The sequence below is a fragment of the Hyperolius riggenbachi genome, chromosome 8 (assembly GCF_040937935.1).
Source record: "Hyperolius riggenbachi isolate aHypRig1 chromosome 8, aHypRig1.pri, whole genome shotgun sequence".
Lineage (NCBI taxonomy): Eukaryota > Metazoa > Chordata > Amphibia > Anura > Hyperoliidae > Hyperolius > Hyperolius riggenbachi.
This window is the reverse complement of record NC_090653.1, coordinates 197920323-197935480: the sequence shown is the minus strand read 5'-3', so window position 1 is coordinate 197935480 and position 15158 is coordinate 197920323. Positions and strand designations below refer to the sequence as shown.

Sequence of the window (15158 nt, the reverse complement as noted above, 5' to 3'; positions counted from 1 at the left end):
ATTATATTGTACATTCATTTCTTCCTGCTAAGGCTGGAGTCAGCCTGACTGGAGTCCAGCTGTGTCTGCTTCTTGTCTATGAAGGCCCTGTTGGCTCCTTCAATTAACATCTGAATGTGAAATCTGCTTAGACAACTCTGAGTTTACACCTCTGGCTTGATCAGCAGTCACAGGGCCAGTCTTCCTGCCAGCTGCTTGTCACCTTATACCTGATGGATGGGCCATCAGCACAGCTTGAAGCCAGGGACTCTCTGGGCCCAGGCTCATTAGCATATCAAAAGGGCCAACCAGCATTTGGAATGGTGCTCTCTTGCTAAGAAAAGGACTGCAGACCTCCTACACAATAAATCCAGATTGTACCGATTTGACGCGCAATCGACGCAGGAATCGAGTGCGATCGTTCTTTTCTTCACGGGCGGTTCCAGGACGCGCCTGCGTCCCCGCAATCGTCCGTGACAACATTGTTGAGTCCTTACGCTCTGATTAAGTACAATGCTGCAGCGTCAAAGAAGAGAAGAACCATCAGCTTAGTTGTGATGAACGAGTCTACATTTCCTGATACCTCCATGTCGTCATACTTCCTGGGTCAGCTCCGTCCCCTTGACCCCTACTGGACCATAATTAAACTATAAATACAGCTACAGCACCCCCCCCCCCCCCTCCCTCCCCCCTTATTCTCTTTTTTGTCCTCAGACACTACAGGATTCCTTATATTCACTACAGCATATTCTTCATTATTTTTTTCCCATATATATATAGGTTTTTTCATATAAGCTCGTTTTAGTGCACCTTATCCCAGGACAGGTTTTTTCAGTAATATATCTCTTTCCTGTCCGGAAAGGTTTTAGAGATGGCTTCTAAATGGGCCAGCGGATCAGCAGGCTTATGTAACAAGCTAAATGTTTGTTGGGACCACTGTGTGCCCGTTGGGTGCAGTTAGGCTAACCCCCTTTAAGTACTAGTTGCTCGGCGTGCAGAGGTGCGGTGGAGTCTCCTCCCGCTGCCAGTGGGTCTTCCTCCTCAGGAATGCGGTTTCCGTGCGGCTCCGGAGCTCGCCGGCAGGTGGGTGAACGAGCGGTATGGCAGCGCATCACTTACGGTTTCGCGACGGCGTCCGGAAGTGGTCAGTGCGCAGGCGCTGCATGTCTCCTTCATAGGAGATAATAGCGGCGGCCATATTTGCTTAGGGAAACGTGCCCAGATCTCGTGAGCACGCAGCGGAGGCGTCAGACGGCGCTCTAAAGCGAGAGGGGAGAGTTAGCTGCAGTGGCAGTTGCTCTGCAAGAGGTTTCCCCTAGAAATCTGCAACAGTCTGGACTACATATAATTCCACCCGAATATTGGAAGTAAGGATTAGAGACAAGTGATTAAATGAAATGGGTCACTTGTTTGAATACATATATTACTATTGTTTTTTCAAGCGGATAATTAATTTTCTATTTAATTCTATTCCTCACAGTGGATCCAAAAGCCTCTACATCTGATGCCGCACGTCCCTCGGGGTAAGGTTAAAGGGATATAAAAAAAAAAAAGTAAATGTCCATTGCCATTCATAAGACCAGCAATATAAATTATTGCTTATGTCTTATAGGACATCGGAGAAGGAGAGAAACTCCAGGCAAGGGTCGGAGCCAAGACATAAGAAACACAAGTCTAAAAAACATCATCATAAGTCACGTTCAAGGTCCAGATCACGCTCAAGAAGGCGTTCTTTAAGATCAGAACATCACCACAGTTCCAGAAGATGATCAAGATCTAGATCTCCAGTGTCTAGGCAAATGCCTATCAGTGGTCAATGCTGGGCCTGTCCCAATCAGGCAATGCCTGATAAAACAGTATGCCAGTCATGTTTCTCGCAACTTGCTAAAGGACAAGAGGAGAGATCGGAGGAGATGATAGATATCATTAGGAAGGTAGTCAGAGACGAGGTCATGGCTCATTCCGCTACTACAGTAAAGCCAGACCCTATGGAAATGGAATCTCAACCCCCTGACGAAGGGGAGGAAATTCCGGGATTATTCGACTTAAAATTTACGGCACCATTCATTGCAGCGATGAAGGAGGCATTGGAATGGCCAGAGCCGACGGAGGATCAAGATCAGACAAAGGAATACTATGCTCACCTCACAAAAAAGCCAATAGCCTTCCCTTTAATGAAGGAGATCAAGAACATAATCTTGGATGAATGGAAAAAAGTGGACAACAAACCAAATACGCAAAACCGATTTTCAAAATTGTACCCATTAAAAGAAGAGGAAATTCCCTTCTTACAGAACCCGCCATCAGTCGATGCTTCACTATCTAGATTGGTGAAGCACGTCACCTTGCCAACGGACGATGCCATACTTTTTAAAGATGTGTTAGACCGAAAATTGGATAATGATCTCAGAAGACATATCTCAATGCAGGCTCAACATGCAAACCGTCAATAGCTTTAACGTCAGTGGCGAAGGCTTTAAAGGTATGGACTGATAACATCGAGCAAGCAATCCTTAACGACACTGACAAAATCGGAAATTATTTCAGCGTTAGACGATTTCAAAATTACAGCAGATTTCATAGGTGAGGCATCAATGGATATTATCAGGAACCTGGCGAGAATTATGCTAAATTCGGTAACGGCAAAAAGAACCATGTGGTTGAAACCTTGGTCTGCAGATATCGGTTCCAAACAAAATTGGATAAAGATTCCTTATGACGGAAATACCTTGTTTGGCTCAGAGATGGATAAGGCAATATCAAGAGTTACTGGAGGAAAATCTGGTCTAATTCCGCAGGACAGACAACAAAAGAAGAATTTTTCATCTTATAGAAGGCAGCAGTATAACAGAGCTAGAGATGCAATATCCTATAAACCAGGAAGGCAATTTAAACGCAACTGGAAAAGCTCCCAATCCACTCTAGTAAGATCATTAAAATCAAGTAATCCGTCAACCAGCCAAAACAAGCAGTCCTTTTGAAGGTACACCCACTCAGGCACCACCAGTAGGTTCCAGACTGAGGGACTTCAGGAATGTCTGGGTGGACAGAATTCAGGAGAAGTGGGTAATATCGACAATCTCAAAGGGACACAAGTGGAATTTCCGCTACAGACCTCGGGATAGGTATATCCAAACTCGTTTATCCACAAACAGCCAGAAAAAACAAACATTGAAAGATTACATAGCTTCATTAAAGACACAAGGAGCAATCATCCCAGTCCCGAAGAGAGAACGGTTTCAGGGTATTTACTCCCATCTGTTCCTGGTACAGAAAAAGGCTGGAGGCTTCAGACCGGTTATAGATCTAAAATACCTAAACAGAACTATAAAACTACAAAAATTCAAAATGGAATCATTGCATTCAATAATCATGGCAATCAGACCGAACGACTGGCTACTTTCAATCGATCTTCAAGATGCATATCTGCACATACAAATTCATCACAAATACCAAAAATATCTCCGATTTTGGGTAGAGGAAGAACATCTCCAGTTCTGTTCGCTGCCGTTCGGGCTTTCCACTGCTCCCCGAACCTTTACAAAGGTCTTAGTAACAGCAATATCGGAACTCAGGAAGAAGGGCATTCGCATTCACCATTACCTGGACGATATCCTGATCCTGGCCAACTCAAAAGAAAACTTGATAGTCCACAGGGATATGACGTTAACCTCCCTAAGAGAATTAGGATGGATAATCAATATGGAAAAGAAAACACAAGAATAATTCCTATCTAGAGTGTGTACATTATAAAATATAACTTTTATTAATATAATTAAAATAAAATCGTATGCCTAATTGACCTAACTGAGGTAGGTTACAAAATCAATGATCAGATATTAATCATTTGTAAACAAACATCTGATCAACCTATTCCTCACTAAGATTGCTAAAGTGCTATAAAGAAACCCCCCATCACCAATCCGACATGTTTCAGCTCCCCATTTGGAGCAGTCGATGATGATGCCTTGATGCCTGACTGAGCTAGAGAGCACAGCTCTCATTGAGGGCTCGTTCCCACTGTTGCGACGCGATTTCGGCCGCATTCCGACGCTTGTAAAAACGCATGCGGATGCGTTTCCGCATGCGTTTTTACCCGCGATTTCGCATGCGATTTCGCATGGCAGGGTGCCATGCGAAATTAACCATGACACTGCCAGGGCTAAATAAAATTGAAAAAGGTGCGAAATCGCGGGTAAAAACGCATGTAACAAACGCATGCGTTTTTACTATTAAATACATTAGCGGCGGTTCGCACGGATTCCCGACGCCGGCGAAATCGTTGGCTCTTTTGTGCGTTTTTTTTACCGCTGAAAAAAACGCACCTCAACAACGCTACAGTGGAAACAGGCCCATCCACTTGCATTACATGTGCGGATCTGCATGCGTTGGACGCATGCAGATTCGCGATAGTGGGAACGAGCCCTTATTGTTTTCTATATGTGATGATTGTTAATTTATAAGATATGCACCTTGCACCCTAGCACTTAATTCCCTGACGACGGCTCCAAATGGGGAGCTGAAACATATCGGATTGGTGGTGGGGGGTGGGGGTTTCTTTATAGCACTTTAGCAATCTTAGTGAGGAATAGGTTGATCAGATGTATGTTTACAAATGATTAATATCTGATCATTGATTTTGTAACATACCTCAGTTAGGTCAATTAGGCATATGATTTTATTTTAATTATATTAATAAAAGTTATATTTTATAATGTACACACTCTAGATAGGAATTAGGAGAAGCTCAAGGGGATGATCCAGGCAATATTATCTCTTCAGAGGATCTCAGCCAGAACCTGTCTCCAGGTACTAGGGATGATGTCAGCATCCATACCAATGGTGAAATGGTGCAGATGGCATATGAGGAGCTTTCAGATGAATTTCCTAACACAATGGAATCAGAAATCTATGAGTCAGAACATCAGATTATCCATTCTAACGAGACTATCACTCATTTGGTGGACCAAGCAAAGGAATTTGATGCAAGGACACTCCCTAATACCGTACTGCTGGAACATGATTATGTCCGATGCCAGTCAGTTAGGATGGGGGGCTCACTTCAAGCAGTCATGGAGTCAAGGACTCTGGAAGACAGATCAGAGGGGTACAGTGTCGAATATCCTGGAATTGAGAGCCGCATTCCAGGCGATACGATCCTTTGCGTCAATGATAAAGGGAACAGCAGTATGCCTACAGATGGACAATACAGCAGCAGTGGCATACATACAGAAGCAGGGAGGCACCAGGAGTGCATCATTGATGATGGAACTATCACCATTAATGACATGGGCGGAGAAGAATTTACTAGCAGTTCGAGCAGTATACTTACCAGGAAAACAGAATCTGCGGGCGGACATGTTATCAAGAAAGACAATCCAAAACAACGAATGGAGCTTGAACACACAGATATTCAAACAATAAGTCCAACATTGGGGTCTTCCACAAGTAGACCTTTTTGCCTCGAATATAAACAATCAATTGCCAACATTTTTCTCGAGGTTCCAGATGAAAGGATCATCGGGGGTGGATGCACCGACAGCACCATGGAATGCCTCAGTGGTCTATGCATTCCTTCCAATTCCTCTTCTAATGAGATTCCTAAAGAGATTACAGAGGGAGAAGGTACAAGCAATGGTCATAGCTCCATATTGGCCGAAGAGGCCGTGGTTTCCTCTTCTGATGAGTATGTCAATTTGCTCCCCAATACAGCTTCCATTGATACCGGACATCCTGACACAGAACGATCTACTACATCCGAATCCCAAAATATTAGCACTAACGGCTTGGAGGTTGAGAGGAGGATTCTAGCAAGTTCAGGATTTTCTGGTCCGGTAATAGAGACTCTTCTGAAGGCAAGAAAGTTATCGACGAATAAAACATACCACAGGGTATGGAGGAAATTCATAGACTTCTCAGCTAACAAAGGAATAGACTTCATGTATCCTTCCGTGCCACACGTTCTAGAATTTATTCAGTCAGGTGTCGAACTGGGACTAAGTGTCAGTACTTTAAGAGGCCAAATTTCGGCTATTTCCGCCCTAATAGGTCAACAATTATCAGCATGCAGAATTATCCAACAATTCTTCCAAGCTTTATTGAAGATCCGTCCTCCAGTTAAAAAGATCACTCCATCTTGGGACTTACCGTTAGTTTTAGAATACCTTTCATTACAACCTTTTGAACCAATAGAGAAATGTTCAATCTGGAACCTATCCCTAAAAGCTACCTTTTTGGTTGCCATCGCCTCAGGGAGAAGAGTCTCAGAAATACAGGCCTTAGGGAGCTCTGATCCTTATATTGTGTTCTTTCCGGATAGAGTGGTTATGAGAACAGTGATGGATTTTTTACCCAAGGTAGTTTCGACAAAACATCTAAACCAAGAATGGACATTACCATCATTCACAGATCAATCAGGTTGCTCTACGAATCATCCACTAGATGTAGGGAGAACTCTAAGATATTACCTTGAAAGGACACTGCCATTCCGTTCGTCAGATCATCTGTTTATATGTCCATCAGGATCTAGAAAGGGAAAGGAAGTATCCAAGAGGACTATAGCGGCTTGGATAGTTAGGTTAATTAAGGCCGCATACAGGGCTAAAGGTGAAGAAACTTTACCCAACACCTCTGCTCACTCTACTAGGAGTGTGTCATCATCATGGGCAGCCTCAGCTGGGGTGTCTCTAATGACTATATGCAGAGCAGCTAATTGGGCTACTCCAAATACATTTATAAGACATTATAAAATTGATCCTGCATTACTTACTACTGTTGATTTTGGGAAAAAAGTTCTCTCTGCTGTAGATAAATAAAATGGTTATATTTGCATATATTCCCACCCTTCTGGTGTTTTGTGCTAGTTGAATCCCAGGAAGTATGACGACATGGAGGTATCAGGAAAGCCAGAAAATGTGTACTTACCTTGTAATTTTCCTTTCCTGATACTACTCCATGTCGGCATACAACCCACCCTTCATTTTTGCTGTGTCTGAGTACTATCGACGAGAATGAGGGGGGGGGGGCGCTGTAGCTGTATTTATAGTTTAATTAGGGCCCTGTAGGGGTCAAGGGGGCAGAGCTGACCCAGGAAGTATGCCGACATGGAGTAGTATCAGGAAAGGAAAATTACAAGGTAAGTACACATTTTCTGGCTTTTATGCTTGTATATCAGGACGTTACTTGCTTATCAAAGAGCTCAACAGAGCAAACAGTATTGTATAATTTGTACTTGAAGACAACTTTGTATCTCTTAAACGTAACTTGAGTCGTTTGTAAGTAGGGAACTGTCTGTAATTGTTTTCAGAAGGCTAAATTTTACTTTATACTAGCTCAGAGTTTTTTGGAAAAAATATTTTGGAATCATTTATCATGTCCAGAACATGCTGAGAAGCTAACATTTTATTGCTGAAATAATTGCTGGATGACAGAGCGCCATCTCTGTGGTTAATTTGAGCGTGGGCCCCATTCCCATATTTTATATTTTTTACTTGGGTAAGCGTTGGATCTGCCATGCAAGAACTTTTTGGGCTGCCATTAAAGGTTTTTGCGCTGGCCTTATTTACCTTTAACTATACACTGGGCTTTATTCTTACTGCAGAGAAGACCTTAATTATGATTATTTTTATGTATTTTTTTTTCATTACAATTTAAAGTATACCTGTAGGGAAAAAAGTGCCCCTACAGGGTATTCAGCTTGGAAGGGGGAAGCTTTCTGGATCCTGGAGAGGCCTCCTCTCGCTTGTCCAGTGGAAAAACCAGAGCCCAATCAGGTCTGTGCTTTTTCCCATGCACACTGGGCTGTGGAGTCGGTACAAAAATCATCTGACTCCAGTTTCTCAGTTTAGGATTCCACGACTCCTCCTCCTCCTTCTCTAATTTGCACATAACAATCTTGTTGGTTGAAAGTATATAACATAAAAGGCATTTACCAGAATCACTGTCAAAGCTTAGTAATTTTAAAGCTATATTAAGACAGCATCTGCTTTTGGGAACAAAAGCTGACACACTACCCCGTCAGCCATCCTGGTCTGTCATTGCCAACATGAATGCCCCAGTATGCAGTATAAGATTCACCAGAGCCCCCATATCAGACAGGTTCCAGTTTGTAGCCCTGCCACCTGAAGAAAAAGCCGCTAACTTTTTTATATCCAAAAGAGAAAAGGCCAGGGCCTGAAAGGGGGCAGATCTATGCACCAGAACCCAGCTGATATGGGGTTCCAGTGAATTTTTTTAAGCAGACAATGTGTGTTGGGACGTCAACATATGCACTAATAGCAACACACTTTGGTTTGTGCATTGATTTATCACATTTCACTGCATCATATTAGAACAGATGCAGTGTGAACACTTTGGGACTTAAGGTGCATACACACATCAGACTATAGGTCTTTGGAAAATGAAAGATCACAGACCAATCTTATCACCCTTCATGCAGTAAGAGAGCCATACCTGCACAGTTTTTTCTATGTAGCTGAACTCTCCATCAGAAAAAAATCTTTGCAAGATGCTGCACACACAGATGCTGTACAGAAACAAAAGATCAGTATCTGCAAAAGATCTATTCCTGCCAAAGATCCGCTCCTGCAAATTGCATCCATAGTCTATGAGATCTGCAGATCATCATACACACCTTGTTTAACTGACATTCATCTGCAGATCAGACAGTCATCTGCAGATCTGAAAATCCATCCTGGTGGATCTGATCTGCAGATGAATGTCAGTTAAATAAGGTGTGTATGATGATCTGCAGATCTCATAGACTATGAATGCAATTTGTAGGAACGGATCTTTGGCAGAAACAGATCTTTTGCAGATACTGATCTTTTGTGTCTGATCAGCATGTTTCTGTGCAGCATCTTGCAAAGATTTTTTCTGATAGGGAGTTCAGTAGTTCAGTTCCATAGAATAGACTGTGTACAAAAGGCTCTCATACTACATGAAGGGTGGTAAGATTGGTCTGTGATCTTTCATTTTCCAAAGACTATAGTCTGATGTGTGTATGCACCTTTAATCATCAAACTGTGTTGCAGCACTTTAAAGAGTGTCTGTTGCAATACATGTCAGTGTAAAACTAGCCTTACTTGTTCACTGAAGGAAGGCAACATGGACGTCATTTAGCCAAAGAACTGCTGGTTAGTAAGCTGATAGTCTACAGTATCGGCTAGTTTAACTCATTTCGGACCAGCAGGACCATTGCCTTTTTTTTATTCTGTTGTTCGTGGTCACTGTGATTGGCTCACAGTGATAATCTGGTAATAAAACTTGTGCACTGGCCACACAACGCGCGTCATTACAATTTAAATGTATTAGTAGTCCGAGTTGGAGGTGTTTTTGTCAACTCTGACTCCAGGACCCAAAAATGTCTCAGACACCTCAACTCCAAAGCCCTTTTAGGCACACCATACTATCATACACAAGTTTGGTAACCTTGGACAGAAACAGAAATTAGTATGGTTGAAAAAGGAAAAAGTTGGGATCTAAAAACTTTGGGCAAGTGGGTTCTAGATCTGGGACAAATACCTGATATGCAAATTATTATTATTAATATTAATTATTACAACCTCTTATCTGTGTTTCCAAGAAAAGACGTAATTCCATAAGTGGAACAAATGGGAAAAGTTGTGCTTTCTGTAAGTTCACCACAAGATTTTAATTATGTATGGTACAGATCCTTATTATACCACAAAAACAAACTCAGACTTACCCAAATGTCAGTCCCGACGCAGTTGAAGCAGATGTTGTTGGTGTACCAAACGTGAATCCGGTTGTTGTTGCTGCAGCCGATGGTGCCGTAGAAGAGAAAGAGAACAGTCCACTAGGCTGTGGTAAGGCGCTAGAGGTTGTCTGTTGGTTGCCAAAACTGAAACCAGTAGGCTGGGCTGTAGTTGAGGTACCAAATGAAAAACCAGTTGGTGCTGTTGAAGCTGTGGTTTTTGCAGCTCCAAAGTTGAAACCTCCGGCAGCAGTACCCGTGCCAAAACTGAAGCCACTCATTTTAACTGTGTCTGGGGACAGACAATAAGATTTCAAATGAATGCAAAACGGTTTACATAAAAAATATCTAAACAGCAGTGACTACATGTAATTTATTAAATAGATATGTTAGGTAAAGGATCTCCATAACCTACCATAAGTATAGAAAATTCAGTGAGAGAGCTAAATTGTTATGAACTGACAGCAAGTGAAGAAGAGAGAACAAATATATCATTTACAGTATAAGGTCAAAGGATAAAGTATACAAATTACTAAGGGACATAAAGGAGTTACTGTAGGTCTTCAATGAGTAATATTTATTGACAATTACTATCAATACTAATCATATTTTATATATATATATATATATATATATATATATATATATATATATGACTTTGTATACTTTTAACCTTATGTTTCCACTAGATTTCGTCCCTTCACCCTCTACCCGTTTGCTGTGTTCTTCCCAGAAATTTCTTCCAGCTGGGTGGCATGAAAAAGTAACTGGGTGGGGCACGACAGGAGAATGCAGGGCCAGAGCTTCTCTGTGCAACTCCAGCAACCCCCTACAGACCAGGCAGCATGTTTTTTTTTTTTACTTGTAGACCCGCCTTGGGGTCTTTTTAAAAGACAACTGTGTTTTTAGTTGCCAAGGTGGGGTTGTTATTTGCCTTGGGGAGGGTTCTGTGTGAGAGTAGTGACATGTTAAGTCATAATATCATACATCTATGGTATTTTGCCAATATATGCTACTTTTGTTGGAACACTGGCACCACGACGTGATAGAGTGGACTCCTGGCTGCTCCACAGATCTTCGAGCCAACCATTGCTGCCCTGGACCCACTTCTTATTGTAGCTGTGTTCCCATTCATGTACAAGCACATCCTGATTGGATGTCCACACATGCCCAGTGGAATTAGATGCTTCTGCATGGATGAAAAAGTTGTGTATAAGTGGCTTATTTCTACTATCCAAGCGTGGACCTCACTCACGCATGCCTGGTCAGGTTCTGCTCACACACAGTGGGAGTGTGGCCATGAGAGGCATGCTCGACAAGGTTTTGTTGAATATGTTTAGTTGTTGAATATGTTTGGAGGGACTTAGCCCGGTTCACACTTGCATTAAAAAACGGTCCGTTTGCAGAATGGATACTGTACTAACAGAATGGATGCAACTGGATCCAATGTTAACCTATGGAACCTTTCACATCCGTCCGGTCTAACGGATCCTTTCTGTGCATTCCGCTGAACGGACCGCAAGTTTCTCTCAGCCCCATTTTTTTTCCCAGACACCGCAGCCCAGCAGACTGGAAACGGATGCTTAAGCCCTGCATTGGGGGCATGAGAACACGGAACGTTTCTTTGCACTAGTGAGAAAACGCACTGTTCTAAACAGAAAAATCCACACTGGCTCAAACTCCAGGCTGACAGGCTACTGACTGGTGAAATTGTGACACAGTGCCTTGGACTCCTGGGCTGGCTGGAATTTCTTTACAAGAAGATAGTAGTTGAGAGGCTCCACGTCCAGACAGCGTCATGCAAGAGGGAAGCCCTTCACTCGGAACATGTCAGAGCGGAATAATCCGTAAACTCTGCCCACTTGCACGCTAGTGACAAAGAGAATACAGAGAGTTTGCGGACTCTGTTTGGTAACGCCTTGTGCATGGCTGCAGCGAGCCAGAGGATACTGATCACTGCTATGGTTTGAGGTGGATGCTCATTAGTTGGGAAATGTGTGCAATAGTAGTCTGGGTTTGATGTGGGGAAATGGATCGGAAGCAGCTGACCACACCAAATGGAGTGAAAACGGATCCGATCGACCGGTGATCAGATCCGTTTTCAGTGAACCATTTACCACTTATTGCAAGTGTGAATTGGGCCTTAGTGGACCTGGGAAGCCACTATCCAGAGACTTTCCACTACTGATGTGATCATTTAAGTTATTTTGTTTCAAGTGCGCTTTTTAAATAGTTTGTTAAAAATAAAAACCTCAAAAATTGAATTGATGTAAACTATTCTCAACTGAATGGGGCAAAATCAGATCTACATACTTCTGATATGTTACTACGATAGCAAAAAAAAAAAAATAAAGATAAATAACAAGCTATAAAAATTGCTTATTGTAACCACTACACTTACGTTATCATTCAACCCATCCACCACATCCCCCCCAAATGCACTTAATTTACATTCACAAGAGAAGCGCGGGAGACTCTACGTACCGATTTATTAACGACACGGGAAGTCCCACTGCGCACAGTTTGCACGTCAAGCAACAGTGACACAGCGAGTTGGACCTTAGGGGTGACCTAGATAATGCCTGTCAAAAAAAAAGTAATTGATACACTTCGGAATTAACATGTAAGATTCGATTCTTGTTGTAAATATTCATGGTTATTCAATTTAATCATAATATTTTATCAAGCGTTCATCGCAGGCATTCGCCGTGGTCACATCATTTTCCACAAGGACCGCTTGGTTGGCTTGGTTACCTAGATGCGGCAAAGACAAGTTCTGTGTGTGAATTAGAATCCGTGGTGTACGCTACGTAGAGCGCGAGTTAAGGTAATTATCTCGTTCGGTTTACAGTTTGATAAACTGTGGATGTTCCATAGCTAGCTGACCTTATAGGGTTAATTAATAATAATAAAAAACACCATTCTGTGTTTACTGCATACATCATGTAATCATATATAGATGTTTATTTTATAATTATTTCATTCCAGAGGGCATGATCTGCAGTGGATTTTCACAATGCCTAATTCAGACGCCCAAGAAGGCGTGCCAGGAACTTTTTAACATCGTTTTTGCTATGAAAATATATCATTGCAGCACAAGTACGTGCAGGCATCAAAAGTCATATCTGGGGAACGGAATATGAACATACAGATTTGCCATAGCTCTCAACTGTCCCTTTTTCGGAGGGACAGTCCCTCTTTGGCAGCCCTGTCCCTCTGTCCCTCTTTCCTCCTTATTCGCCCCTCTTTCAGGACTTTGTCCCTCTTTCCATGTAAATATATATTTATTTCTCTACTAAAAAGTGTGTTTGATTGACTCTAAACTTTATTCCCAGCCTTTAAATTGATAGATTACTAATTTTAAAATGTTAAAATGAAGGAAAGTGAACCAGGATAGAAAAGACCAGTGTGGTTTGAATTATAAAACAACATGTTTTTCTCATGAAATTTTTATCGTATGCGTGACTAGGGGTGTGATGGGGCGTGATCAGGGGCGTGGCATGGGTGTGGCTTAAGTGTCCCTCTTTCTCATCTCCAAAAGTTGGGAGGTATGAGATTTGCACTGGCCATGTGCACTTGCACAATAGCAAATGCATGCGGTTTTCTGCTACTGCCTTCCTGCTGTTTATTTATTAATTGTGTGATTTTTGGATGCCTTTATATAGCATTTTGGCCCATTTTTAATACATTATGCACGAATCGCACTCGATTCACAAACACATACGATAAAGTAGTGCATGTAGTCAGTTTTTAAAACGCACCCAAATTACAACACAAAACATAGCAGTTAGAGAAAATGCATTAGGCATACAGATACAGTACATTATGTGCGATTTTGCCTTGCAGTAATCACATGCAATTTTGCCAAGTGTGACCCCTACCTAAGGCCCGGTTCACATTAGCGGTTGTTTGCCAAACGGACCGGATGACCTGACCGGATTCGGACCGGATCCGGATCCGGTCAGGTTGCATCAGGTGGCAATCAGGATGCGATCCGGATCCGTTTGGCAAAATATACGTAAAAAAAAAAAAAAATGTTGGGGTCTGGGAGGTCAGCAGAAGGGGAACCTGTGGAATCAGGCCCTCTGCTGTTTAGCACTCACCTCCACCTCCGACATGCTGCCAACATCCTGCCAACACCTCCAGCTCGTGCTGCTCCACTCCAAAATGCTTGCCCATGTGTCCCCAGCCAATATCGCCGCAAAAATCCGCATAGGAAGTGGGGTAGAAGATCCGGATTTCTCAGCCAGTGTGTTGTGCGGCCTCCGGTTCCCATTTGTTTGTATTGGCCGGATGGTGCAGTCCGGCTCCGCCCCGGATACGGCTGCCGGAGGGGCCGGATGAAAAAATAGCGCATGTTGGAACGGAGGCCGGAGTCCGGATCCGGCCCGGATCCGGTCCGGCTCCGGTTCTGCAGAACGGACCCATGTGAACGGACGCATAGGCTTTAATTGCTATGCCGTGCGTCCGTTCCGTCCGTTCTGCAGGCGGTGCGGCTCCGGCACGGCGATTCCGGAGGGCCACCGCAAGTGTGAACCGGGCCTAAGGCCACTTTCTTGCTGGGATGTTGAATTGTACTTTCTATAAAACTGGATTGCAACACAGTAGAGAGGAAAAGTCGCATAGTGTTAGACATGCGTTGCAGTGCATACAGTACATGTAAGGTATGCTTCACTGCAACTGTAAGCATACATGTTGTCCAGTACTGCACAGTATGTCTCGCGCTATTCTGCCACACCACTAACACGCCAGTTTAAAAGTCCCATTACAATATAATTGTTATCGCATTTCCAATGTGATTATATTGTCCGATGCATTCGCACGGCAATGGGTCATTTTTAAAATAGCCCAATACCCGATTCTATTAGCTTTTACTTATTTCCATTTTTTATCTGTTACACAGAGCCATTCATTAATTATTTACTCTATGGTGAAAGCAGGGCCATTTCAAGCCTTTTTTTCACCTCAGGTTAGAAATCCCTAAACCCAGTGTGTAAATGCAGATTATAGCGCAGCAGAAGCTATGTTCTCACCTCTTTGCTAGAGTCCAGCACTCTGCTTCCGTCTATCCACTCACCCTAGTGCCTGGCATCTCCTACTGCATGTCACGTGATTACATGCGACTTGAGACTGAGATGCCAGCACTAGAGGGAGCAGTAGATGGACAGGATGGTCATACAGGCACATCACTAGACTCCGGCGGGAATCTAAGAGCACAACTTCAGCTGCACTATACTCTGCGTTTACACACTGGACTGGGAGAGTGCAAGGGGGGGGGGGGGGGGCACAAGGTGGCACAGAAGGAAGCACAGGGGGGTAAAGGAAGCACACGGGGACAGAATGAGGCACGAAGGACTGAAAGTAGCACCGGTGGACAGAGGGAGACACAGTGGGAACAGACAGATTTACAGGAGGACAGAGGGAGCTTCAGGGGAATAGAAGGCACATGGGGACATAGGGAGAC

The 15158-nt window shown here is 43.1% G+C and overlaps 2 protein-coding genes across 6 annotated transcripts in view; one reads left to right on the top strand and one right to left on the bottom strand.

Moving 5' to 3' along the window:
• Positions 1-12247, bottom strand: part of NUP62CL (nucleoporin 62 C-terminal like) — a 59560-nt gene extending 47313 nt beyond the window's left edge. Inside the window, exons 1-2 of one of the 2 annotated variants that reach the window (XM_068249705.1) lie at positions 12179-12247; positions 9686-9986 (exon numbers count right to left, since the gene is read on the bottom strand). In XM_068249705.1, coding sequence (XP_068105806.1) covers positions 9686-9975 — 290 coding nt within the window. In that variant the 5' untranslated portion in view covers positions 9976-9986; positions 12179-12247. The other variant, XM_068249706.1, reaches the window with a different exon arrangement.
• Positions 12248-12439: 192 nt separating this feature from the next.
• Positions 12440-15158, top strand: part of DNAAF6 (dynein axonemal assembly factor 6) — a 143648-nt gene continuing 140929 nt past the window's right edge. For all 4 annotated transcript variants that reach the window (XM_068248087.1, XM_068248086.1, XM_068248089.1 and 1 more), the window contains exon 1: positions 12440-12521. The gene's annotated coding sequence lies outside the window, so the exon portion shown is untranslated. The remainder of the gene's footprint in view (positions 12522-15158) is intronic.